Genomic DNA, 27034 nt, shown 5'->3' on the forward strand with positions numbered 1-27034 from the left:
TCTTTTAATGCATATAAAAATATCTTCCATAAACTCTCATTATGCTTCATAATTGATATAATATATTCTCATATCTCTAATATTGTGGAAGTCTAAATAGTTCAATCAACTTTTACTTAGAAATCCAATTTAATTCTATTTCTACATATAACATCTTAGGTACTTTGAGATGTCTCTTCTATTAAATTAATCAATCTTGTTAACTACTATTTATAATGGTTTGATTTTTAAATCTTCCTTGTAAATATTAATTTGCTATTGTTGCATATATAATGTACAAGCTTGGAATATGCTTGTAATGATTGGATCTATATACATACCTTATTCTTTACTAGAAATTCTCTTAGTAGCTTTACTTGAAGCTTCTTCCATAGCTCCTTAGAAATCCAATTTAATTCTATTTCTACATATAACATCTTAGGTACTTTGAGATGTGTCTTTTATTAAATTAATCAATCTTGTTAATCACTACTTATAATGGTTTGATTTTCAAATCTTCCTCCTCAACATTAATTTGCTATTGTTGCATACATAATAAATAAGCTTGGGATATGCTTGTAATGATTGGATCTATATACATATCTTATTCTTTACTAGAAATTCTCTTCGTAGCTTTACTTGAAGCTTCTTCCATAGCTCCTTCAAAATTCTTGCTCTTATTATTTATTAAATAAAAATTAAAAATTAAAAAAATTCAAATACATCCTACCTCAAGCATTTATATGAGGTTCACTACTTATATTTTATTACATGTATTCTTCTTTGAAAATACATCAGGCACCTAGTTCTAGAAAGTAAATAAAAATACAATAACAATTCTACCAAGTCTAATAGAGTCTTAAGAAAAACTTTAAATAAATTTTAATAATCCTAATCAAACTATGATTAATTCAAAATAAAATAAAAAGAAGTTATAAAAAATACAAAAAAGTTCTAAATTAATCCAAAAAAAAAAATCTTAAAGAAATATAAAATGAATATTTAAAGAAATAATAAAAAAAAAATTAAAGAAAAAAATCTTCAAAAATACTAAAAATAAAAAATTAAATAAAAAACAAAGAATTCTAAAAAAATATTAAAAATAAAAAATCTTAAATAAATTCTAATAAAATCCTAATTTAATCTTAATTAAAATCTTAATAAACCTTAACCTAATTAAAACTCTAATTGAATATTATTCAAAGCTAGATCAAATCCTAATAAAATCCTTATGAAAAATCTACATCTTAAATAAATTCTAAATCAAATCCTAATCAAATTCTAATTAAATTCTAAATCTTAAAACAACTTTCAATAAATCCTATAGCAAATTAAAACCTCAACAATTAATGATCAAACTATTGATATCAATTCAAATTCTATATACTTTTTAATAATTTAATTTTATAAAAATAATATAAGAAGGATGAAATTGATCGCATTTATCAAATGAGAGAAATGCAAGATAATCCAATTGGATGTTAGGAGGCTTCCTACTCCAATCTTAATGTTGAACTTTCAATGCTAATATTTCCTTTTTAAACCATTGAATTACTTTCAAATTTCATAAAAATATTAAAAATTAAGTCTATTATCTATGCAAATAATTTTTACTCCAATACAATTGGAAAATTATTGAAGATCTTAGAAATATTTGTTGGTTAATGTCTTAAAAATTAGAGTTTGGAGGCTAATAATCATTTTTAACTCTAATTTTTAAGACATCAACCAACAAAAATCTTCATATGCTTTAATCTAACTATTTGATTGATGTCAAATTTTGCATAAATATTTACAAAAAGCAAATCAAAAAATTGTTCAAATTTTATTTATATATATGCCACAAAATTCAAGAAATCTTTCAATTTATAAAAATATTTTATTTCTCAAAATCTAAACCCACCAAGAATATTATTAACTTTAAAAATCCTTAAAAATTTTAATATTAATTCAAATAATATAAAACTAATGCTTAAAAATCTTTCCTCAAGTGTACTCTCAAATCTTATTCTTTGATCTCCAAAAGAATCTTAAAATTTTTTTATAGATGCAATTTTGTTTCTTTGGTCTAATTTCAACCTAGATTGACAACTGGTCTTCTTTGAGTATCAATTTTTGATAATTTGAGATAGATTTTGCTTTAATCTATTCTTAATTTTTTTAAAATATAAATATCTTTATTTCAAATTTCATTTATATTGATTTGGTTCATTTATGTCTTTACAAAGTAAATAGAAGTTCTTTTTAAAAAAGATAATATCAAGACTAAATCTTTTACTATCTTTCTATTATTTATCCTTATTTTTTTTTTACATCTTTCAATTAAGTTCTTCTATGATAACATCCTTGTTTTTATTTTTTACTATATAATTATATTATTACACAGTATTGATCTTTGTTGAATTCATTCTTAGAAAGAGGGACAATATCATGGATATATATATTTGTTCTATTATTTATCTATATGATTAAATAAAATTGAATAAAAATAGATTTATTTCATAAAATTTTCTAATAAAGCTTTCTAGAAGCTTCATAAATATTGTTCTAATTTTATATATGTTTGTAGTTGATTGATAGATTAAAAACTTGATCAATAAGTTAACCATGTGTAGATAGCTTTGGAGACAAGCTAACTATATGGTGTATATATAGAATATTTGCCTTACAAATTAAGATGCATGTCTTATGAAATCAACATGTTATGGAGGTCTTATAAGATATTGCCATATAGCTCATAGTTAAGAGTATATATGGAGGCAAGAATTAAGCCTTCTTTATTTTTATTGATGCCTTTTTAGTCTTTAGTCTTGTTTCAAGACTTTCTAATCTTCTTTTCTTTAAAAAAAGCCATTTTAGTTTAATACTATATCATCTTTGAGTGATTTTTTAGTCTTTTTGAATGCAAAGATAGTGGCAATATAAGTATTTTAATCGATAAATCATAAATTGTGGTTGGTTTGTGGATATTAAAGACATGAACTTGAAAGAATTAAAATATTAATATATTCTAAACTTCTCAAAGCCACATACTGAAGATATATAGTTCTATCAATCCTCATAAACTCTACTGCTACTCATTCTAATATTGATCCAACTTCACAATACTATCTCTTGTTTATCATTCAAAGTTGCAGCAATGTAATTAATTGATATTTTTTCTTTAACTTTGGTCAAATATATTCTTTTACGAAGGCATTAGGAAGTGTAGATAAGAGAGCTTCTTTTACTTCAAAGTCTCCATAATGAGAATTCTTGAGTCCAATAATCATTTCAACAATAAAATTTGAAAGCTTTCCATCCAAAGTGCTAAAAAACCAACCAAAAAGTCTACAAAAGCATGTCCATAATCTTAGCAGATGACAACTTTTCAATATTCAAGAATAATGATATAAAAGCTTATAGAAGAAAGCACTTATCATACCAACAATAATGATGTGAGGAAGAATATTGAAACACATAATTATAAAGCAAGCAATAAGGTCATCTAAAAGAGAGACAACTCAACACCTTGCAAATATTTCTTAGAAGTAGAATGAACTTGCATTTTTTTTCTTTTAATTAAAAAAAAATTGAATTAGTACAAAATAATATTACAGCAACTTTGAATAGCATAGTAATATATAAACAAGTACATTTATGTGCATTAATCAATGTAAACATTCTTTTTTATTTTATATCCAGTAATAAACATGTTCTATTGTGTTGATAACAATAAGTTTACTATAATAATAGATATTATTTTTTTATTATTATAATATTTAAAAATAAGTGATATATAATATTATATAATATTAAAAAAATGATAATTCTAAAAAGATATAAAAGAAAGAGAAAAAATATTTTTTAAAAAATTATTACACTATATTATAATTTTTTTTAAGAACATAAGTTTTTAAAAATTTATATTAAGTAGTAGAAATATTATAATATAATATGGATTATTATAGCTTAATAATATTGTAAAACCAAAATATTATAAAGGTAGATCCAAAATAAGATGGTATCAATACTTTTATAAATTCTATCTATCTATCTATCTATCTATCTATCTATCTGTCTATCTATATATATATATATATATATATATGTATAATAGATTTTATTTTAGATAATTCAATAATTTTTATGTCTTTTTACAAAAATCATAATGATTTTTTTGAAAATTGACAATATATATGAGATAGATAATACCAACAAAAATAGTAAAAATAAATCAAAGCATAATTATTAATTCAAGTTCAAATTTTTTTTAATAAATAAAATCAAAATTATTACAAAATTATTGAACATTCATTTGAATTATTAGATTAATAATCATATTATTGAATAATTTTGAAATAAATCATAATAAATTAAAGTATGTGAGATAGAGAAGATCATTTTTTGAAAAGCTTTAAAGAAGTTTTTTACATCCAAATTTATTTTTAGATATTTTTAAATATACGCTGTGAGAAGCTTTTTATCTATAATAAATTATTATAAATACAATTCTTGCAATTAAGTTACTTTATTCATAAGCATTACAAACCTCATAAATTTTTTTAATGATATTTTTATACTTGTATGTTTGAAATATACATATTTTGGCCAATATCTATTAAAATTAATATTTTATTTTTTATCATACAATTAAAATTACTATTAGAAACTCTCACATAAATTAGCATTTTTGTTATTATTATTAACACTTAAAAAGTACATAGTTTTTATTTCTAAGATAAATGTTTAAATGATTTTTTTTCCTTTAGGAATATTGGTTTTTAAATAGATAACTTAGAAATATGTGAGGAATGTGATTCTTCTTTTAGTAATTATTTTTTAAGAAGCCTAATAGAATTAGATAACTTGATTTATTTCTAAAGAAAGAGATTTTATTATATTTTTTAAAATTATATTTATTTTTTTTAATTCTGTTATATATATATATATATATATATATATATAATATTTAATATTTCTTATCTAATATGATTATTTTTTAATACATAATTTAGTAAAAATAAATAATCATTTTTAGTTTCAATTAATGCAATTTTATACACTATTTGTTGTTACTTTAAGATATTTTATTTTGTTAATTTTAGAATGTTTTTGAGAACAAGAATTAAGTCTTAACTGATTGAAGTTATTATTTTAAATCAAAATATAAAATTCTTGATTAATGATTATTGATTTATTATATTTTATCTTATTTTAAAGATCATGTTTCAAAAAATTTGCTTTTAAACATTAGCTTATTATACTGATATGAAGTCATTATAATCAAAAAAATTCAAAATTGAATGTTTAAATGTTTCAATTTTTCAGGTATGGATATCAAAATCTTTTCAATAATAATATAAATATATTAATCAAATTTTAATATTTTTAAATACACTCCTAAAAAGAACTATGAGTCATCAATTATATAGCTTGCTAAAGAATTTCCTTTCTTGCATGTGTATGTGTATATATATATATATATATATATATAAGAAATATATTTAGCAAAAACTAACTATGATGCATTAGAAGTTATTATTGCTATAGGTAAATGCAAACAAATCAATTAGATCAACAACATACTTAAGTTTAATTCCCAAATAGATCTTGTGTCTCACTGAATCTAGTCTCTCTTTGTGTGAGACTCACATGTACACACATAAAAATATCTACACTAGCAGAAACTTCTGCCATTGGGCATAGAAGTGTTGTAAAATGATGTGATGTGTAGATAACAAAGTGGAGAGCTCTCTACATGTTATGCATCGCTTTATGCTTGATAACAATTTCTTTGATTTTGGCCAATGAGAAGGCTTCTTTGTCTCTTTATCTTATACCCAATCTATTCAATATAATAAATATATTCATACGTAACATATCACCTCTTATACCCAATCTATTCAATGTAATAAATATATTCATACATATCATATCACCACTTAAGCATCCCAAAATGAATAAAAACAATAAACCCTCCTAACAGTGAAAGGCCCATCCTAGTTCTGTTCTAGAGACTCACAATCGTCGATGAAAGGAAAACAACTGGTGATGACGTGGCTAAGGGCATCCCCGTCACCCGCCACTCCACATCTACAAACGGAGTGTCTCCTCTTGAAGTGTAGATTTTCGAGAGCCCTTTTTAGAAGCTTCTTCGGGGGAAGGAATTTCAAGGGAATGGTAGATTGGAGGGAGTGGGGGGGGGGGGGGGGAGTGTGTGGACGTGAGAGCCGGTCCCTCTCAATCCCTCTGCTTTGTTTTGTTTTGTTTTGCTTGGCTTTGCTGGTTTGTGTGTAGTAGTTTGGTTCCTTTGATGGAGGTCAATTTCCATTCAGCCTCCATTCAGCCTAGCTAGCTAGCTACTCTACCATACTCTCCTCGTCGTCGTCCTCGTCCATGACGTGTTTCGGTGCCCGCGATGCTTTAAACCTGGTGCTTCCGGATGTTCTCGTCGTTGCTATGACTCTGTCGAGGTTTCTCACGAGGTTTTAGGTTCGGTTTGGCTTGCGAAATCGGTTGGTGAAGCTGACGTGCTTTTGTAGAATTGGAGACGAGCAAGAAGTTTTTTCGTCTGTGATTTGGAGCCTTTGGAGTGGGTGATAGTGTTGTGACGTAGCTCGCGGTATCAGGTATGGATTTGTTTTATAATTTTTATTTTAGAAAAAAATAAAAATAATTTTTGTTTCCTTTTTTGGAGAGTTTTGTGACTGTGGTTTGCGGATTGGTTGTTGGGATGTGTGCTTGTTTTTGGAGTTGGTTGATGGATGATTAGCGTGTTTGCGATTCATCGCCTACCATTCATGCAGATGTTGCTGTTTTCTGGTTTTGGACTGATTAAGACATTTGTGAATCATTTCGTGTGTCGGTCATGAAGAACTGGAAATGAAGTTGAACTATTTGATGCGAAGTTCTCTATTAAAGGAATAACTTATAGTAGAAAAGTGACTCACCAGGTACTTACGTCGAAGTGTGAGTTCGAGCGTAACTTTACAACGATGTGGTACCCATTTTGAGAGGATACAGGCATTGAGATGTGTTGTTTGAAAGTTCGTAGCTACTGACGTCCGAGACAATTGAATCATGGTACAATTTGTGATGGAAATGTGTAAATTTCTACTGATGTTCTCTGCGCTTTGTTGCAACGTATTTCGATTTCTTTATTTCGAATTGGTGGCGTCCAATGTGAGTTGCTGTTATTATTTTTTCGGTGCTCCATTTGACCATCGGGGTAACCTGAGACATGATGCCGACAAAGAAACACAAGGATAAATATCCAAGCCTGTGATGCGCGTGTTTACTCTTTTTTGCTCATACTGTATTTTCTATTCTGTTTAAGACATCATTAGAATTGAACTGTACAAATGTAGCTCCCAGGTCGTAAGACTATCATCGATTCCCCCAATGGTCATTCCAGGTATTGATCATACGAACATATTCGCGGAATTGTTACACTACTATATTCAGTTGCTCTCCTTCAGTTCTGAATCTTAGAAGGCAATATTCCCACCAGTCATCATCAGTATCTTACTCGGCTACATATTTTTCTTTCTAAAAAAATAAATCATTCTTACCTTTAACATCTTCCTCAGCGTCCTGGTCATTCTTATTGAAGTGGATCTTGAAACTATGAGACTTGCACTTGGAGGTTGATTTTGTGCTTGAATATCGCTAAGTCTGTCATGAATACATGTTGTATTGCAGTAAAAACCATGTCACTTCCAAGTGCACGACGATGTGATCGAAAGGTCGCGATTGCAGTCGATTTGAGTGATGAAAGTGCCCATGCGGTGGAGTGGGCAGTGGAAAACTACCTTCGTCCTGGCGACAATGTAGTGGTTCTGCATGTGCGACCTACGAGTGTTCTTTTCGGAGCAGATTGGGGCGCCTCAGACCAAGTTATTCCCTTTGATGACGAGCAGAAAATGGAAGAGCAATTTGATGCTTTCACCAACACTAAAAGCTGTGACCTTGCCAAACCGCTATCGGATGCAAAAATTCCTTACAAGATTCACATTGTCAAGGATCATGACATGAAGGAGCGAATTTGCTTGGAGGCTGAGCGTCTCGGAGTCAGTGCAATGATCATGGGTAGTCGAGGTAGGCAAGTAGTTGTAATGATTATGCGATAATCTAAGTGATGATCACGACACCAGTTGTCAAGATTTCAGGTCATCATTACTCTACCATCTGTTGCTACTAGAATTGCACCTTTCTTTCGCAATCTTTTCCGCGAGGTCTCATCAAACTGTGTGGTTTTTGTTGTCATCCAGGGTTTGGTGCCTCTAAACGCGCTCGGAAAGGTCGTCTGGGGAGTGTCAGTGATTACTGCCTCCATCACTGTTATTGCCCAGTCGTTGTTGTAAGATATCCGGAAAACAAGGATGTTGAGATCATCACGCATCCGTCGAGTCCTAGACATGCAACACCAAGTCCTCTTGCGCCCCAGAATCCACCTTCCAGGCTGCAGGCCGAAACTGATATGATAGTCGATGCAGATAAAAGCTCCGTTTAAGATGATGATCAAGAGTCATAGGAGGAGAGTGAATGTGCTCGTACAGTGTGGTGGTGATCGTTTGCTTGTTTCAACAGAGATGGAAGTGGGACTGTAGGCCATAGCCATGTAATCATGAAAAGTAACGTTGGAAAATTCCTTGAGGCTAAATGCCAAGTCATCTCAAATGATAGGCTGCATGATGAAACAAATGCATGCACCAACAGTGGTCGCCCTTTACTAACCAATTGTTTTGGTGTGCTCAAGCTGGAGATGCTGTCAAGTAATGCCTTCTCATTCCTGTTGTTTCAGAAGCTGTTCGTTTTGTTCTTTCCACTTCACGTTATATGGAGGTCCTCCAGCGTACACTAATCTAGTTTAAGTACATTTATTTATTTATTTATTTCAGTGTGCTGTATGAAACAGAAAACTCAGGAGACTTGGCAGTGACTGTATTCCAATTGTTCTACATCAATTCACTCTCCTTGTAACATTCACTTCCTGTACCCTTGAATGCGTGTATATCCAAGCTAACCAAAACACATTCGGTGCATAATCGCCCTCTACTAAAGTAGCCTGTAGACGTCCTCTACAACCGCATTCAGTAAGCAGTTGATTGCATTGCAACTAGAGATTGAAGGACCTGCCTCATGCCTCCCAGTGAACAGCGTCCTTCTCATGCGAGGGAAGAGAGGCGTTCTGTAATGCCGACCACAGGAAAGCAGCGATGCTGCTACTGCTGCATGGAAGTTGATGATGCTCATTAACGTGGACCGAGAAGCCGCGTCCATTGTAAGGAACCAGAAGAAAGCGCCGCTGAGAAATTGACCTAATCTAAGCTGAGGAGCAAAGCTTGTTTTCGCGACTGTTGCAGTAATCTGCGTTGTCGGATGAGGCTCGGTTGATCCACATCGATCGCACACAGAGCAGACAGCTTGTCGCTTGGTATGAGGCCAGAGAAAGGGATTCTTGTTTTGGTCTCCTCATTTGACCGGTGCTTCTGTTGATTCTTCTCATGTTTAGTTGTACTTCACTCAGGCAATCGCGGACATGACTTTGCCATGGGAAAACATGAGCTGTGGTTAATTTTTTAGCGGAAATTTTGCGAACGGTGCTGTTTATTTACAGCATTTTTGCGCTCTGTGTCCTAAGCATGAGGAGGCTCGTGACGGTGAAGGTGCATGTGCAGTGAACATGTTGAAGAGGATGACGATGAGAAGAGAGTGGTAAAGGAATCCGGTCGGAAAAGCACGAGTAGGGGAGGATTTTACTGGAGCAGGAGGATACCATGTGGGATTCAAAGGAGAGCGTGTACAATATTATCACCAAGCCTGCTCTGAAGAAGGCAAGGACGCCGCCTAAAGCCCCTGACAAGGCACTGGTGCGCTACAGTCCTTGTTCAGATTTGTTGTTGCATTTATGTACAAGGTAGTGATGGAGAAGACAGCCATGAGGGCGTTAAGCCCTATCCATACGCTTACATTTCTCGGCAGCCACATTAGTGTGAGTGACGATTGTTGGCAGGGCTTCTGTGTAACATTTGCTTAGGGTTTGGCATGAGCTTTGAAGTCGTGGATTTTGTTTTTGCGACAGAGATCCTCTCAAACTATTGAAATGTATTGAAACGAGAGATGTATTTCACATAGCGACAATGAAGAGGGAGAGGGTGGGAAGCGGGGAGGGAGGGTGGTGGTATTGTGGTCGTTTCTGGCCAAACTTTGTCGAGCTTGACAGTGATTTTTGCTGTACGTCATTGTTGTGTTTTGGAGACAGCGGGATATGAGAATTGAAGCAAGTTTAGGATTCAAATTTACATATGAAAAGAAATTTAGGACTGGTTGAAGAATGTGCAGGATCCGATTACGGTTAAGACTTTGCTATGGAGAATGAAGAACAATATGAAGTTGCGAGAGACCGCCACCTTTGGATTACTTCCAGGCTCTACGAAACCTCAGCCAAGCAAGTTTCTCCGGAAGCACTCGAAGGAGCCAAATTTAACAGTTAAACGTACCACATCCTCATCGTTGCCAGTCTTTCCACCTTTGGGAGCTCAAACATTGATACTTTCCGCTAAGTTTAATCTAACAATGCCGTTTTACCAACGTTTTTTATTCTTCATTTTGATAGTGCACCTCTGCTTCCTTGACGCTTTTTCTATGAATTGTAAGAGTTATGTTTATTGTTTGAAATCTGAGGGAGACTTTTCCCACAAACTATTGCAGGCACCATTGCAACGGATAGATGTACGTCAAAAAAGGCTCCTCTTCCAGATCTGACAAACCAACCCCCTGTAAGATGTGTTTCTTCATAAACCGATTCATCCAGAGTTTCCGTTTCGACTGTTGTTCCTTCGTTATTTAAAGATCGCAGTTAACTCTGCGTAGCATACCCTTGTAAGTAAAAGCAATCTCTATTAGTGATGTCGAGGTGTCCAGTGAAGAGAGTCGAAAAGCAACCTGCAAAACTTGAAGCTTGCGCATGTAACACTATTTATGGACAAAAGTTAATTTTTCTGCAGTTTAATCGTTTAATCATTTAAGGCTAGTATACTGGCACGTTGACTTCTTCTTCAAGTTGATGAGATGTGAACCTTTCAGGTTAAGCGACTAACTATAGGTAAGTCCATAAATATATCGTTTAAAACACTCACCCTGCAAAAAAAATGCCGTTCATGCAGAGGTATGGCATCAAGAGCGATACTGATTACATTTACTCGAATGCAGAGAGAGTGATCAAAGCAAGTAAGATCGAGCCCTACTTGGATATCAATGGCCTTTTCCTCTGATGTCATCAAGGTTTCAAATATTAGGCACACATAGAGACTGTAAGGTGAGACCAATCCAGAATGTAGCGCAACGAGATTTTCTTTTTTTTGAAGGGTAGAGGCCGATAGGTCCCACTGTCCAAGGAAGGAGGTATTGGAACATGAAAAGCCAGGCTTCGGAAGGTTGCCGATGTACCTGGTCAAGAGAAAAAATGAGATTGCTAAGATTATTGCGAAGGGTATTGCTGAGAAACAGGACAAGTGCCAGCATCCAGGCACTCGCAGGTCATGACTAAACACCGACTGCTTCAGACATATTGGTTCTTCCTGCCGACGAGATTGCAAATAAATATGTAATGTAAGTACTTGTGTGGTGCATGGTGGTGAAGAATCCACATTGGTGTTTCAAAGATGGTCTTTGACAAACAGGCAACACTGTTCAGTGCAGGTATTGATTGCATTACTTTGTTTAGGAGGTCTTTCACTAATTTATGTCTTATACTGATGTCATTGTTATTGCCAAAACTCAGACTAGAAGGCGATGAAAAGCAGAAGATAGTCAATGGTTTAAAGATCAAATGGGCTGTAGTAAATGCGGAATACCTAAAACTCCCCTTCATTGCCGACACGGACGCCCAAAAGATACGGAAAAACAGGTTTTTTTTTTTTTTTTTCGCTCCTTCTCCTGATCACATTTCTAATTGCCTTATAAATATCACACATTCAATGAATCCTCTAAGTGGTATGCTTGACACCTTTCATGAAAGGTATTTTGATAGCGAGGAGCGAAAAGAGTTACAAATTACTTGAGTGTTAGTTTGCATAGGAATTCTGTGTTAGCCATGATGCGTGATTTATTTGTTTTACTAAACAACCCATTGACAACATTTCATGTGGGTTATTGAAACTTAGATGACTACTATTTCAGAAACTAATGTCATAGAGCGGCACATATAAGTTCAAGTCTTAACACGATAAAACATCGTCTCTTCCAAGAGGCCTAAATTTCTACTATCACTTTTCAACACTTCTGTGCAGATATGAACAAGAGCTTGAGAATCTACAGAGGGACATCTCACTTCTGTCCCGAAAGACTGTGCTGGTAGCAGACAGTGGCCCATCTCAAATCAACCCATCTCTTATGTAAATTGCTGGTTTCCATGGCATTTGAAACATAAGGAGCTGCTGAAGATGGTTGCTACTTGAGATGATTAAGCATGAATTAATCCTACATTTAGACAAGGTGCAGCAATTTTGATCAATCATTACACAGGAATATAGACACCAGGAGATGGTCGGGAAAAAAGAAAACAAACAAACGAACACATAAACCAACTTCAGAAACAGAAACACGCAATTCAATAGCATTGCAATGGTTTAGATGACCCTAAGTGTATAAAATCCATCTTGAGTCACGAAGCACATGTCCTGTTGATTGTTGGTTCATCATCATGCACCAACCTGCACAGTGATATTTCTTAGTCAATTAATTTGCTTCACCTGGCGAAATTTGCTAAGCCCAAAGATTCACATCGAACCACACAAAAACTAATGGACTTCCTAACCCTTGGAAAAACTCATTTTTATGTCCTGGAACTGTGTGGTCCCTGGACTCTAAGCCACAGACTTAAGGAAAAGAAATGCACTTTTGTATTGAAATTGCATTTAAAAGTTTTAGTATTATGACTTATGAATATAATAGTAATTGGAAATTTATTTATTTATTTATTTTAAATAACTTGTTAAAACACGGTCTAAAGTTGTGGTAATCATTTTTCAATGTTAAAAATGTTATTTCAGATTGGATGTTGGGGTACTTTCTACTGTTTTGGTGAAGTTTTGCAGTAATATCTTCAGATTTTTGTTTGAAAAATATGTTGGAATTTCAGGGTGGATAAATTTATAATTGTCTAAATTTACTTATTCAAAAAAGAAATCCTATACAATGAATAAATGATAAAATAGCTATTTTATTTATTTATTTGTTACTTTTTTTTACCTGTTTAAGTATGTAATCAGTACAGTACACACACACACACACACAGACATATAGAACAATTTCCTTAAAATCTGATCTTGGGTGTATTTTTAATTAGATGCAACATGAAGCACTTAAATAGCTGAACTTATAAGTGCGTTTTGTTAAACAATTGAAAAAGATCAATTGTGTATGATGAAGTTAGTTTTCAAAAGATTTGAATTATTTTTAAAACTGAGTTTCATAAATACGTTGTAAGAAGAAGATTTTTTCTTTTTTCTTTTTTCTTTCTTCTTTTTTCCTATTCAAAAGTTAAAAATCCATTTTAAACTATATGTTTTTATATATATGATTATTTCTAAAAACACGATTTTTTGCTGTTATTTTCATTGATCTTTTCTTGGATTTATAAATTTTGAGTTTGCTTACATGATACACTCTTCAAGTCATAAACTATGTTTTTAAAATTTTATTACAAGTAATCTTAAAATTTAACATGTACTCTTATTTATTTGCTTGCAGATAATGTTATTGCAGATAAACATGTCTTGAAAATTTACAGAGATGAATAAATATATAACATATCGTATTTTATTTTTATATTCAGATTACAAATAAAAGCTAAACAACAAGTCCTAATCTTAAAATCTGTAAAACCAAAGTTAAAGTTATCTAACAACAAATCCTAAATCTTTAATTTAAAAAATAATAATAATCACAAATCAAAAATCAAAAATTGAAATCAACCCTCAACTAATTTCCTATTTTAAAAGCATGGAAGATAAGATTTCTCTCGAGTTAATTCAAGTTAGAGTAGTGGTAGAATGTAGCATGTTGTATATTTTGTGTAGAAATGAGGTTGTGGAGCCTAATTAAAATATGGGATTATGCTTAAGGATTGGCAACAAGCAAGCAAGAAAGAAGAAGGGATGAATGAAAAGACCAATTCCATGAACTACCATTCGTCCCATGGATGATGAATACCCGCGAAGACCACTCCATCCAAAAGGGTTGATTGACACCCGGACGTGGATATATGCACCTAGCTGGTATCCGGGACAAGACCCATAACCGAGACATATACGGGTATAACATGGTATCATGGTGGGATGAGGGTATCAAAGGGACACACATGGCCAAGTCCAGGTATTTCAGAAAACGGTGCATTATCCGGGTATAGATATACCCAAGCCGGGTGTCACGATGAGGTGGCTACACTGCTGGTGAGTGAGTGAGAGAGAGCGTGTGTGATTTTTTTTTGCTTCTTCTGCGGTGTTTGTCGCCTTCGCAAGCTTCGGAAGTTGAGCTTCATTTGGCGCTCGAGGCGTTCGTTTCTGCGATCTGGAGTTGGAAGTTGCGGACATTGCGCTCTGTGGCTCTTCTGTTCGTCGGGAGGTTCGTCATTAAGCGTGGCTTTGCTTGGTAAGCGGGGTTGGAAGCTTTTGTTGTCTTTATTGACTTCGGGGGTAATTTTGTATTTTGTATTTTTTATTTTCTGGCATCGTCTTGTAATCATGTGTTGATGTTAATGTTTTTGGTGTAGCTGGGTGGGTTCTTGGTTTGGTGCTAAAGAAAATTCTGGCGGTATTTCGATGTTTACTGCTAATCTGAGACCAGAGAGAAGGACGTCGAACTGCGGGGAATGATTTGATTTGTTTGAATTTGGTGGAGTGTGGTTACTGCTTTGAAGAAATAGACGTCGTGGATGATTTGAAGGTCTTGCTGCTTGTTCCAAGTCGTGGAGTGGAAGGAGTTTGCAGTTTATTTGTCGCGGAAAGAACTGGGAGGGCGGAGGAGGCTTGAGGTTAGGGTGATTGAAGAGCGATACAGTGAAGCGGGATGTTACGATGGCAGGGTTCAGTCCAGGCGAATTCAGATCCTCGGCAAGCCTCCACAGATATTCCAATCAACCCCAATCAGTTTGTATCCCTTCCATCCACTCCTCTCTCACATACTTAAAGTTTTCATATTCAGTTTTTATTGCTATTCTTCGTTCCACACTCGTTTGCAATCAAGTTCATATCACATCTTCTAGTGCTGCAAAATCGTGATGCCGGATTGAAATTTTTACAACCAGCGCGCTAGAAAATGTTCACTGTGCAGTTGCAATGCATTCTGGAACGGTTCCTTCACATGAGCCATATAATGCAGATCGCCCTTGATCTATGGCATTGTTAAAAATCAATCTCTTTGAAGCGGTGATTACGTTCTTAGTGATTGTGATTGCATGGTACAAAACGATTTCCTTACCTCATATAGCTCGAATTTCGATTTCCTTGTGTTTTGAATCGCAGGTTTACAGACGTAATACCTGAGCTACCACAGTCAGGTTGGCGGCAGAAAGCCAGTACTATTGGAAGTGCACTCTACTGCATTTATCTTGTACTTATTCCAACTTCATTGCCTGCCAAGCCTCAGTGTTTTCATTGCTTTGAGGTAGCTCTTAAATGTAGCGAGGCTCCTAGTTTGAGGCATTTGTTGACATGGAACACTCGGCTGTGCTAACAGGGCGCCTACGCGGTTCTGGTAGTCACGTCTGCATGGATACCCAAGTTAACGCCTATCAATCACGCGCCAATATTTGCTCTGTGCAATCTTGTAATGCTGGCTATCACAGGTTCATTTGGATAATCTGTTTTCCTGTTCCTTTCTGGGGCCGTCATACTTATTCTCTGTATTATTCTGGACTGATTAGGTTGTATATACATATCTGCTTAATGCAGTCGTTTCTTCCATCCTAGAAACCATGAAGAATAGCAAGAGCAAAAATCCTGTTTGTTTGGATTCTTGCATTGTAGACATAGTTAGTTAAGGAGATACCTGCATAGCGACTGACGCTTTCACGACGTTGTAAAAAGAGCAACTGTTACATTTTCCTTCCTCTTTGTCAACTCATGGTGCGATTATCTATGTGGGGTTAATTTAATTGTGTAGAGCTATTGTGCATGATCATTGTTGAAGTGGGTTTAATGGTGTTAATTATTGCTGGAAAATGTAGGTTTATTGCAACAGCATCTGTGCAAGCAATTGAAGAAAGAACGGGACCAGGTATGTATTCTTCACTACTCATGTTGACTTTGTAATTGGTATCACGTCAATACATAATAACGACCTTCACACCTAGATGTAGGTAAAGACAACCCTCTGCTTTTTGACGTGCATTGCCTCGGCCTCATCTGACCCATAGCTTCACTTACTTACACGGCTATTTTCAACGCTTTCCCTTTTTATTTTCACATGTGTTTTAAGATCTCTGTCCACTTATCACTTTTTGGTTTCCCTAGGGTTTTCTTCAATTTAGTGCCAACCTTGAGTGGATTGTATACTTGCCTTTCAAGGTTGTCGCTTACGGTACTATATCCCCTTTTTCTCTCTTCTCAATTATGAATGTAATGATGTTGCTAGTTATGCATTTCCCGTGTGTTGCATGAGTTTTATTACTCACGATAATTAATCGTAGTTCACTAGCTGTTTTTTATTTTATTTTATTTTATTTGATCTTATCTTATTAATTCGTGTTTTTGTTTTCGTATCCCTCTATTGATATCTGCTAGACGGTTCTAAGACTTTGTAATGGTGACTTTCAGGAACTGGTTCGATTTTAGTGGTGGTTGCATGGGATCTACAGGAGCAACTGGATATTCCTCATTTGCTTCTGTTGCGGTTCGTCTTTTCTTTTTTCTCTTCGAATATAATGTAGCATGAGATCATCGGATTTACGACCTTTGAAGTCAAGGCAGGATGGGAACGTGATGGTTTGATTTGATTAGCATATTGGATTCCTTCTATAGTGTGGTCGAAGTGACTTGTTTGACGAATGACTTCTTTCGCTTTTCATTAGACTAACCTTGTTATTATTGCTCATACAGGGTTGTCATTCTGGTGCAGATTGTATGTGCTGCAGCATTGGTTGGAACTTTTATATGTGAGAGTCCGCTACTTAACAAGGAGAGCCTTGTTTGTTTGATCCTTTTTTCTTTTAAATGATAAAAAAATTCCGTCTTTTAATCGTGTGAAATGAACTAGAAAACGCACTAGTGAACTATGTAAAGGATTTCTTTTCGTTTCATAAACTACCTCAAACTATTTAGTATGCCTTGCAGCAGGCGTCCTGTCTGATTCGCAAGATTCATGTAACTTGTCTTTATCACCTTTGCAAAGTATATTTACTAATAGCTAACGAAGAGGCAATGTGGTATTAGACTAAAATCAAGGTTGAGTTTTGCAATTCGCGTCTGCCTTCAAATGAGTGCCAAGTATGAGTACAAGTGTCAAAAATGTTTCAACAAACTTTCGTGTACCACAAATATTGTGTATTATCATTGGAGTAAATGATTCTAGGAGTCTGGTGAATGCAGGGAAGGTTCGCCATCACAACTTGATTGATTGTGAGCCAGATGCCATGCACTCTCTTTACTCTCCATTGCAACCTCCGGAGTCGCTGAGGGGCATCAGGTGATGCGTTTCTGTTGTGTCTCTATTTTTTCATACTCGTGAATGTGTGGAACGGTTGAACTTCAGTAAGCTATGCACTCAAGGTTAGGAGTGTACTCTGTCCGAATCTTGTGAATGTGCCTTGATAAAGCTATTGCATGGATGTTGATCTGTGGTAAGAATATGCAGGTACACAGAGCGGGGAGGATTAGTGGAGCAGCAAGCGGCACTTATTCGTTACCAAATGGATAATCTTCAACACCTTCACAAGGAGGTATGAGTCAATCACAAGATTTGGTATATGATCAGGCTGAAGGCGGTACATCCTACATAGTTTAGGGTACAGTATTTGTGCTTTGAGCCGGGCGGTTATTTTGTCTCCGAAATATGTTCGATTTCACATAAAGCGTTTCAAGAATTACCTAATTTCGGTACTCATTTTTTCTGCTACCTTTTGTTTGATTACGTCTTTTCTCGGATGATTCTGGTGTACAGTTTTCTAGGCTCCAGAAAAGAAAGTTTGAATACGAGCGCTCTCAGGATGGCAGCACTACACCATTGGTATGAAGATGTTTAAGCTCTTGCAACTGTGTTAATATTCTTGGAACTTGATGTATATGTGCCCAATGCCTCCAAATTGGTCTAATTTGAATCAATGAATTCAGTCCCCTTTAACTCTAAATCGGCTTGCTTTAAGCAGTCTTCACTTAAGCGTCAGTGATCGATGCGTGCCCTAAATGTAATGCATGCACTCGTGGATTTTGTTGTGGAATGATTTATTCTGCTGGATGCTCATGCGTTGAATTTTTCAGGTCGACTTGGTACATCTCCTAGACACAAGAGAACAAGAATTGCGAGCCATTGCTGCTGAGGTACTATATGTCTACCATATACTTATTATTGACGATTGAACGGACTGTTGGCACGGGTTTTAATATTTTACCTCTTCGTTCTTGACTATTGCTGCTTTTGGTAGAGGGATATTTTGCAGGATGAGGTGAAGACAGCACGAAGTCTAATAGGTGGACGAGAGTCTGACCTGGTAGCTGTACGATCAGAGAATGACAAGGCAAGATCTTGCCCTCAAATTGTGAATTTACTCATTGTGTTGAATGGTCTCTTTCATTTACGCGAATAGTGGTTTGCAGGAAAAAGCGTTTCATCTATCTCACGGGGTTCAGTTTTGGATTCAAATTGGATTTATCTTGTGCTTTGGCGGGATTTCTATGTACGTAATATTGGTGTAGCTGATCCACTGTGTGTTGGTTGCACACCAGTATGTGGAAGAGAATGAAGGCTTGCGAGCTGAATTGGATGAGTGGAGTGTCCGCACAGCGAAGGTAAGTTGTCTTGACAGAACGATTATTAGCAGTAACAAAGGAAATTGGCAAACCCCTTGTGTGTTTCTTCAGTCAGAGTCTTAGCATAAAATGTGCATTACCTACATCTCGTTAGTCTGCAATTGTTTTGGTCTTAACACGTGATACACACTCCCTGGTCATCAAGTGTGATTTAACTCAGAGAAGTGACACAAGATAGAAAAGCTTGTTTTTGTTTTTTAAAAAAGTAATATTGAAATACGTTGGTTTAATTCTGCCCTACACACAACTTTAACTTGGAATATATGAACTTGATTGTTGGCAGTTTGAAGTAGCTCTTGAAGCTGAGCGTCTCAAAAGTTTGGACCTGCGGAGACAGTATCTTGAACTTCGACAGTCAGCCTCCAATGTAACCTCATCTTAATAATATTGTTGATGATGAAGTCTTTACTAAGCAACTGATTTGTCAACAGAATTTAACGATGTATTATATTGTATCCATGAAGAGTTTTTATTTTATTTTATTTCTTCTCCTTGGGATAGCTGTAGTTGTAGAAACCTGCCTGAAATCGTCTAGACGTAAATTTAGAATTGGAGTAGTCATTCTTATGATGTTAACGCAATGTCGTCATTGTGATGACTAAATTGACCATATTTCACATCAGGTGGAGATGAGTTTTTAATAGACGAAAGAAGTTACCACGTTTACAAATTCCTCGTGTTTGATAAGGTGTAGTAAATAACTTACATTTCCTCCATCTGTGTACCTCTTGGACTTGCAAACGATAGTAAGAAATGTAGTTGATATATGTTCAATTTGTATTATTGGGCAGTTCTTTATAAAAAGAATCATGTTGAATGCTTAATGTTCAATTCTATTTTTAATTTGGCAGAACAGTTGTTTCTTAAAGAGTAATTGATATTACATAATGCTCTAGGGCTTCTTCCACGTGAATCTGTACTTTTGCTTGTATATCAAGTAATTGGTTTGTGTAGACAAATATTTTAACACTAAAGCATATTCAATTTAGAATAATTACGTATGGATTAAAAAAAAAATTTGTTGGAAAACTGGATAAATAGTGATATTGTAAAAATTAGACCAAGGACAAACTACATATACTATTATTTTGTTGATAGTTAATACCATTTTCATATGGTTCTATAATTTGATTTTCGTCTTTTTGTAGATGATTATTTGGTGATAAGTGCACAAATAATAAGAGAATAATGAAACAAAATCGATATCTATTCAAAAAAGCACTAAGATATGTTTTTAAAGATTTTATCTAGAGTTATTTATCTTAAATAGATTAGAAAACTTTAAAAATCAAATAATAAATAAATCTTAAATCAATTTGTATACTTGGTAAAAAAAACATTTTTTGAATTAAATTTCAAAAAGATGTTTTTTTTTTTTTTTTTTTTTTTTTTTTTTTGGGTAAAATGCCACTTTTTATTTTATTCTTTCCAAATCTAAGTGCTTAGAAAATATGTGTAACAATCTTTAATAATTTTGTGTGATGCCAAAATCAACTAAGAATATTAAAACATTCTAAAATGTTTGATGAATAAACAAACAAAAATAACACAACTTAATTGAGATTTATAAAATCCAATTATACTATTATTGGAGGCTCAACGTTAATATTATTAAATTTAAATATTTTAAAGAAAAAATTCATTATTGACTCTCTCTTTGTATATAACTGATTTCTATAAATATAAATTTAAATGTAAAATATTTTAAAAAGAATCAAGTATGAATTATTAACTTCTACATCATTTATTAAAAATAGATCAATTTTATAGAAACAATAAATAGATGGTTTTTATAATTTAGTCTCAAATATAGCCTTATGTAATTTGTAATAAATTTATTAATGGAAAGAAAAAATAAAATAATATTTAACTTTTTTAGATTTAATTTTTTAAAGACATGTGTTAAGCATTACATGTGCAAAATACCTAAAAAAATTAATTTTTTTCTATATAAAAGTAGATGTTATTTTTTTTTATTATCATAACCACTAGGTGAACACCTCCTTTTTATTGCATAGACACCCCCTTTATATCATGCTCTCCTATATAGACACAATACAATTCTTAATTACACTAAAAACTTTTAGGATAAATTTACATTAACATTTGTGTGCAATGGCTTATGGCACTATTTTTCTTTTCTTTTCTTTTTTGATTAAATTTTTAAAAAATTATAAACAATTTTATATATATATTTTAAATTACTTTAAATGGATTTTTAATTGCACTTACAAAATCTCTTAATAAAAATTTAATTTAAAACTTTTTAGTGTAAGTAAGAAATTTATTGTATGTATGCAAGGATGAGTGGCACAAGAGGTTACATTTATTTCTTGTAAGACTCACCTTTTAATCCTTTTATCTTAGCAAACTAGACAGTGCCAAAATCAAGCATCAATAAAGACTTAATCTTATTTAAAGCAATTAAATCAAAGAATGTATCAAAATAATATTCTCCACCTTTGAAACCTACTATTGTAGAAGCCATATTTCAGCAACTTTTGAATCCTCAATTGGGGGAAACCATGGAGTAGCAAAAGGAGGTGGCAATGGTGACCCAATGCACTCTATCAATCTATCTATCAATCTATCTATCAATCTATCTATCTTGGGAAGAGAGAGTAGAGCCCACGCGTTGTATTTTCATGGGAAAAATAAAAATAAAATTAAATAAAATCCTCAACCACTCCTTATCAAGGACAAGAACTCGATGAAAAAATAGTTCAGACAAGTAAGCCTTCACTCAAAGAAAAGTAACAAAATATGAATAATAAGTATGTATATTGAAAAGAGAAACTAGAATGGCTATTGCCAAAAGACAAGAAAACTAGAGACCCTTGAAACTAGACTAGAAGCAAGAAAGGAGTTGACAAGAGTGAAGAGAGCTTCACTCTTGCCTCTATATATACTATCTAATTAGAAGCCACGTGGCGATATTCTATAAGACCTCCAATATGTGTTGACTTTCTAGGCCACATGTCTTTGCTTGCAAGACAAGTTTTCTATGAGTGGACTACGTAGTTAGCTTGTCCTTCAAGCTACCAACATGTGTGGCACATGGCTAACTTGTTGACCAAGTTTCTAATCTAAAAGTCAACTATGGATTCCTTTAAGGTCAAAGCAGCGTCTATGAAGCTTCTAAGAAGCTTTTCTAGAAGATATTGCACGATTAACCTACTTTTATCTACTTTTACATACTTTTATCGACTCTTGTAGGTAATTATATGTATATCCGTGACATTACCCCCCCTTCTAGGGACGAGTTCTACGAGGAGCGGTGATTATATGTTGAGAAAGTCTAATATGCGGCGAATAGTATTTGCTACATACTCTGATCTCTGTTCTCTTCGAAGGTAGTTGATGGGTCCTCTTAGCCATCGATAGTGTCCCATTTCAGGGCGAGAAGACTACCCTGTTATTTGATCATTATTGAGGCCGTCATAACTTCCTTCAAATAATACATTTGAAACACCATCAACAGTCGTTCCTATCTCCAGTAATATCACCAAACATCGAGAATCTCTTCCAAGGTCGTGATACCAAACGCGTTGTATCTCACCATCTATTCGAGGAAGAACATGTCGTTCTTGAGGGTCTTCATCTCGGTTGCGTCATCTTGAAGGTTGTGACAATCGCAATGTCGCATCCGGTAAGTCAGCAAACGAAGGTTCTTGAGTTGAATCCACTGGTTGTTGGCTCTCCATCTAATTAGCGTCACAAATGCAAAGAAGTTACAAACAAGGCTAGGAAATTGAATGTTATCTTGCCTCAATCTTGTCTCTTTTATAAGAGAGATTTTCATCTTGGTTTTGATGGATGTCGTTGATAAAAAACTTTGACTTTAGCTGATGCATTTGCTAGATTCCTGGATGGCTCCCATGTGCGTTCACTAATATCATATCAGCACCAATGAACAAGATATTCCAGCTTATTTCGGCGCCGCCTTGAGTCTAATATCTCTTCCACCTCAAATTCTTCATTATTATCTACTTCTATAGGAGGCGGTGGCATTTATCTTCTTCCTTGTATATCCACTGTCTTATATGGTTCAAGAAGAGACACGTGGAATACATGATGGATCTTCATTGACTCCGGTAGATGTAACCGATATGCAACTGGGTTGATCTGTTCAAAAACAGAAAAGGGGCCAAGCCTACGATAGTCCAACTTGTCACAAGGTCGAGTAGTCTTGATATTGCGACGAAGTAGCCATACCTTATCACCCACGTTGAGTTGTGGTTGCTCGTTACGATATAGATCTGCGTTTATCTTTTGTCATTCTTGAGCTTCCTTCAATTGCGTCTTCATTATTGCATGTAACTCTGACAACCGATTTGCCATATCCTCTGCTGCAGGATTATCAACTTTTGAAAAATCAAAAGTATCAAGTCGTGGATGATAGCCATAATTGGCAAAGAAAGGTGTTTGTTGCGTAGAAGAATGTACCGTATTATTATAAGCAAACTCTGCCAATGGCAGAAGGGTTGTCCAATCATCTTGTTGGTAGTTGATAGTACACCTTAAATATTGCTCCAAGACTTGGTTTACGCGCTCTATTTGTCTATCAGTTTGAGGATGGAAAGCCGAAGATAGCTTTATGTCCACTTTTAAAATCTTGAAAAGGGTCCTCCAGAATCTTGACACAAATTGAGTTCCCCTATCTGATATGATATCTTTAGGTAATCCATGATAGCGATAGATATTATCAATGAAAAGCTTAGTTGTTTCTTCACCTGTGATAGATTTTGTACATGGCACAAAATGTGCCATCTTGGTGAAACGATCTACTATCACAAATATAGAATCATAAGATCTTGAGCTTGGAAGATCTGTGATGAAATCCATAGAAACAGAAGACCATGGTTGTTCTGGTATAGGTAATGGCTGAAGAAGTCCGTAAGGTCGATGACGAGGAATTTTTGATCTTGAACAAATATCACATGATTGTACAAAGTCTTTGACTGACTTCCACATTTGTGGCCACCAAAAATCTCTTGATATGAGTTCCAAAGTCTTATTATATCCAAAGTGCCCTGCTGTTGGAAAGTCATGACGTGCTTGAAGAACACGTAAACGTGCTTCTCCTTCTGGAACATATAGGCGTCCTTCAAAATATAATAGATTATTCTTGAACTCGAACTTAGAAGGATCATGAGACTTAGAAGAATTATTCTCGATATCATAAACAAGAGGGTCTGAGGACATACTGGACTGGATTTGCTTGAGAAAAGTTGAATCAACAGTCAATGTTGATTTCATTGCTCGGAGATGAAATTGCTCCGGTTTCAAGAGGACCGTTCTTTGTTGCTCAAAAGCTGCATCTCCTTCTTTTGGTGCAAAATAAGAATGTCTAGATAGGGCATCGGACAAACCTTGTTGTTTTCCTGGCCAATAAGTGATAATGAACTCGAATCTTGACAAAGACATACTCCAACAAGCTTGACGACGATTCAACACGCGTGCTGACATGAAATACTCGAGATTCTTGTGATCTGTATACACAATGACTGGACTAGAAGCACCTTCTAGATAATGACGCCATTCTTGAAAAGAATCCACGATTGCAAGAAGTTCTTTATCGTGGATCTCATAATTGATCTCGGCTGCTGAGAATTTTCTTGAATGAAAAGCTATCGGATGAAGTTTGTCATCTGTTCCCATTTGTGATAAAACTGCACCCAAGGCAAAATCTGATGCATCTGTTTCCATAAAAAATGCCTTGGAAAAGTCAACACGATATAAGACTGGTGCAGAGACAAACGATGTCTTCAAGGCTTCAAATGCTGCTTCCGCTTCTTGATTCCATTGAAATTTATCTTTACTAGTCAAGCGTGTAAGTGGAGCTGCAACTCGTGAAAAATCTTTGATGAAGATCCGATAGTAATTGGCAAATCCCAAGAAACATTGGACATCTCTTACTGTCCTTGGAATCTTCCAATCCATGATTGTTTGGACTTTCTTAGAATCCATCATGAGACCATGATTTGAAATGATGTATCCTAAAAAGTCAACTTGAGTAGTGTGAAATATACACTTTTCCATCTTGGCGTACAATCCTACATCTCTAAGTTTTTGTAATACTTAACAAACATGTATTTCATGTTCTTCGATGTTCTTAGAATAGATTAGGATATCGTCTAGATAATAGACGACAAAATTATCTAAGAATTCACGAAATACATCATTCATGAGATGTTGAAAAGCAGCTGATGCATTCGTGAGTCCAAAGGGCATGACATTATATTCGAAATGTCCATACCTGGTTCGAAATGCAGTCTTCCATTCATCTCCTTCTTTGATCCGTACTAGATTATATACTCCTCTTAGATCTATTTTTGTATAGATCTTAGCTTGATTCAACTGGTCAAGGAGTCCTGATATCAAAGGTAATGGATACCTGTTCTTGATTGTGATCTTGTTGAGTCCTCAATAATCAACACACATTCGTAAAGATCCATCTTTTTTCTTTACGAATAGAATTGGAGCTCTTGTTGGAGATTTTGAATGGCGTATGAAATTCTTCGCTAAATTCTCGTCAATATATGTCTTGAGTTCAGCCATCTCATCTTGCGATAAACTGTAAATTGGTCCAAATGGTGGCTGAGTTCCTTCCTTGAGGTCGATTGAACAATCATATGGGCGATGCTCAGGAAGAATATCTGCATTCTTTTTCTCAAAAACGTCTTGATACTCCTGATATTGACTTGGAATGCCACTTGAAGTCTTTACGTTTTCAGAAATAGGTGCAGCATAAATAGCAAAAGTTGATCCTTCTTTTGCTGCGTGTATAAATGCTTTTACACCTATCAGTGCGAGTTTTACTATACTAGACTTATAAGTTTTTACTTGGTTGGTAGAACTATTAATAACGCTCTGGGAAAAGTCAAGTTTACGTGAATTCCAATCTATTCGAGGGTTATATTTTTCTAGCCAGGATAAACCTAAAATAATTGGATTGGACGGGGATTTAATTATGTTAAAAGCTATGTAGCTATCATGACCGTCTATTGTTACTTTTATAGGATGAGTTTCATGAGTGACATCTCCAGAAGACAAGGGACGACCATCTATGACTTCTACATGTACTGGTTTAGGTTTCTGTACAAAGGGTATTTTACGACTTTTAACAAATTGTTCATCTAAAAAACATGCTGAGGCTCCCGAATCTAATAAAGCAGAGGCTTTGTAATTCTTAGGTCCTAAATATAAGTCTATTATAAAACAAGGAGAGGATAGGACCTTCATTAGGAATTGTACAAGGTTCCAGCTGCACGGTCCCTATTGTAGCTGGACGAATCCGTTTTCCGACATGTTGTCTTCTTTGACCGTCGTACCCCTCATTTTATAGTTGCGTCGTTTCTTTGGACAATGTTGAGCAGTGTGCTTAGGTTCTCCGCAATATAAACATAATCCTTCTTGACGACGACGAATCTTTTCTTGCTCAGTTAGGGGTTTAAAATGTATCGCGTCAATTTGCATGTCTTCTACTTTCGAATGTACGTTTGGCAAAGATGTTGATGTTGCCATTGAGTAATAACGTTGAGGTTTCCATGAATGATTCTCAGATCGAAATTCAAAAAGTCGATTATCACATTTTACCGCAAAATCGATTGCTTCACTCAAAGTTTGAGGATCAGGTAAGTTGAGCATCAATTTCTTTACTTCGTATTGCAATCCATAAAGAAATTGACTGATGAGTGCAGCATCATCCCACTTGATGTCAATTGCAAGTTATCGAAATTGTGAAGCATACACTGTTACTGAGTGATTTTCTTATCGCAGAATTCGGATCTTATTTGTTGCAACATGAGTTGCATCGTGTTCACCATACATAGATCGAAACTCCGCCAAAAAAGCTTCCAAATTGTCCAATATTGGATTTCGTTGTTCAAGAAAAGATGAAAACCATGATAATGCAGAACCAGAAAGTAGAGTGCCAATAAACCTGACTTGTGATCCTAGAGTTGGATAGCTTTGCGGTTGAAGTTCAATTGCCAATTGTACTTGATTGATGAACCCTCGAAACTTTGATCTCGTACCATCAA

General features: G+C 34.5%; 3 protein-coding genes across 14 annotated transcripts; all 3 read left to right on the forward strand.

Moving 5' to 3' along the window:
• Window positions 1–6224: 6224 nt before the first annotated feature.
• LOC112278649 (universal stress protein PHOS32) lies at window positions 6225–8640 on the forward strand. Of its 2 annotated transcripts, none has more exons than XM_024512265.3 (3): window positions 6225–6590; window positions 7663–8058; window positions 8232–8640. In XM_024512265.3, exons 2-3 carry the CDS (start codon window positions 7671–7673, stop codon window positions 8471–8473), a joined length of 630 nt encoding a protein of 209 aa, XP_024368033.1. In that variant the 5' UTR covers window positions 6225–6590; window positions 7663–7670; the 3' UTR covers window positions 8474–8640. The 2 variants fall into 2 exon arrangements, with proteins under 2 accessions (XP_024368033.1, XP_090100287.1); XM_090244161.1 differs by lacking the exon at window positions 6225–6590 and adding an exon at window positions 7240–7375.
• Window positions 8641–9255: 615 nt separating this feature from the next.
• Window positions 9256–12631, forward strand: LOC112278570 (uncharacterized). Of its 6 annotated transcripts, none has more exons than XM_073532254.2 (8): window positions 9256–9397; window positions 9642–9833; window positions 10306–10459; window positions 10675–10742; window positions 11130–11193; window positions 11336–11501; window positions 11747–11872; window positions 12255–12631. In XM_073532254.2, exons 2-8 carry the CDS (start codon window positions 9741–9743, stop codon window positions 12361–12363), a joined length of 780 nt encoding a protein of 259 aa, XP_073388355.1. In that variant the 5' UTR covers window positions 9256–9397; window positions 9642–9740; the 3' UTR covers window positions 12364–12631. The 6 variants fall into 6 exon arrangements, with proteins under 6 accessions (XP_073388355.1, XP_024367970.1, XP_073388356.1 ...); XM_024512202.3 differs by having other exon boundaries at window positions 9642–9797; XM_073532255.2 differs by having other exon boundaries at window positions 9280–9397; window positions 9630–9833.
• A 1758-nt stretch (window positions 12632–14389) lies between these two features.
• Window positions 14390–19813, forward strand: LOC112293607 (protein FIP1). 6 transcript variants are annotated; one of them, XM_024543251.3, is made up of 16 exons: window positions 14390–14616; window positions 14866–15113; window positions 15489–15576; window positions 15703–15811; window positions 16193–16242; window positions 16479–16545; window positions 16782–16857; window positions 17064–17119; window positions 17553–17649; window positions 17818–17902; window positions 18124–18189; window positions 18441–18500; window positions 18605–18697; window positions 18906–18968; window positions 19273–19356; window positions 19613–19813. In XM_024543251.3, exons 2-16 carry the CDS (start codon window positions 15034–15036, stop codon window positions 19628–19630), a joined length of 1092 nt encoding a protein of 363 aa, XP_024399019.1. In that variant the 5' UTR covers window positions 14390–14616; window positions 14866–15033; the 3' UTR covers window positions 19631–19813. The 6 variants fall into 6 exon arrangements, with proteins under 6 accessions (XP_024399019.1, XP_024399043.1, XP_090100257.1 ...); XM_024543275.3 differs by having other exon boundaries at window positions 14439–14616; window positions 14911–15113; XM_090244131.1 differs by having other exon boundaries at window positions 14468–14616; window positions 14738–15113.
• The last annotated feature ends 7221 nt before the right edge of the window (window positions 19814–27034 follow it).

This window comes from Physcomitrium patens, chromosome 2 (assembly GCF_059467195.1).
Source record: "Physcomitrium patens ecotype Gransden chromosome 2, ASM5946719v1, whole genome shotgun sequence".
NCBI lineage: Eukaryota > Viridiplantae > Streptophyta > Bryopsida > Funariales > Funariaceae > Physcomitrium > Physcomitrium patens.

Bases quoted from the DNA above. Each gene is read 5' to 3' on its own strand.
- LOC112293607 (XM_024543251.3), top strand. From the start codon at position 15,034: ATGTTACGATGGCAGGGTTCAGTCCAGGCGAATTCAGATCCTCGGCAA. The intron at 16,858-17,063 runs GTTCGTCTTTTC...TTGCTCATACAG, and splicing joins CCTCATTTGCTTCTGTTGCG to GGTTGTCATTCTGGTGCAGA. The intron at 17,650-17,817 runs GTGATGCGTTTC...AAGAATATGCAG, and splicing joins GAGTCGCTGAGGGGCATCAG to GTACACAGAGCGGGGAGGAT.
- LOC112278649 (XM_090244161.1), top strand. The intron at 8,059-8,231 runs GTAGGCAAGTAG...GTTGTCATCCAG, and splicing joins AATGATCATGGGTAGTCGAG to GGTTTGGTGCCTCTAAACGC.
- LOC112278570 (XM_073532254.2), top strand. From the start codon at position 9,741: ATGTGGGATTCAAAGGAGAGCGTGTACAATATTATCACCAAGCCTGCT. The intron at 10,743-11,129 runs GTAAGATGTGTT...CCGTTCATGCAG, and splicing joins ATCTGACAAACCAACCCCCT to AGGTATGGCATCAAGAGCGA. The intron at 11,502-11,746 runs GTCATGACTAAA...GCCAAAACTCAG, and splicing joins CAGCATCCAGGCACTCGCAG to ACTAGAAGGCGATGAAAAGC.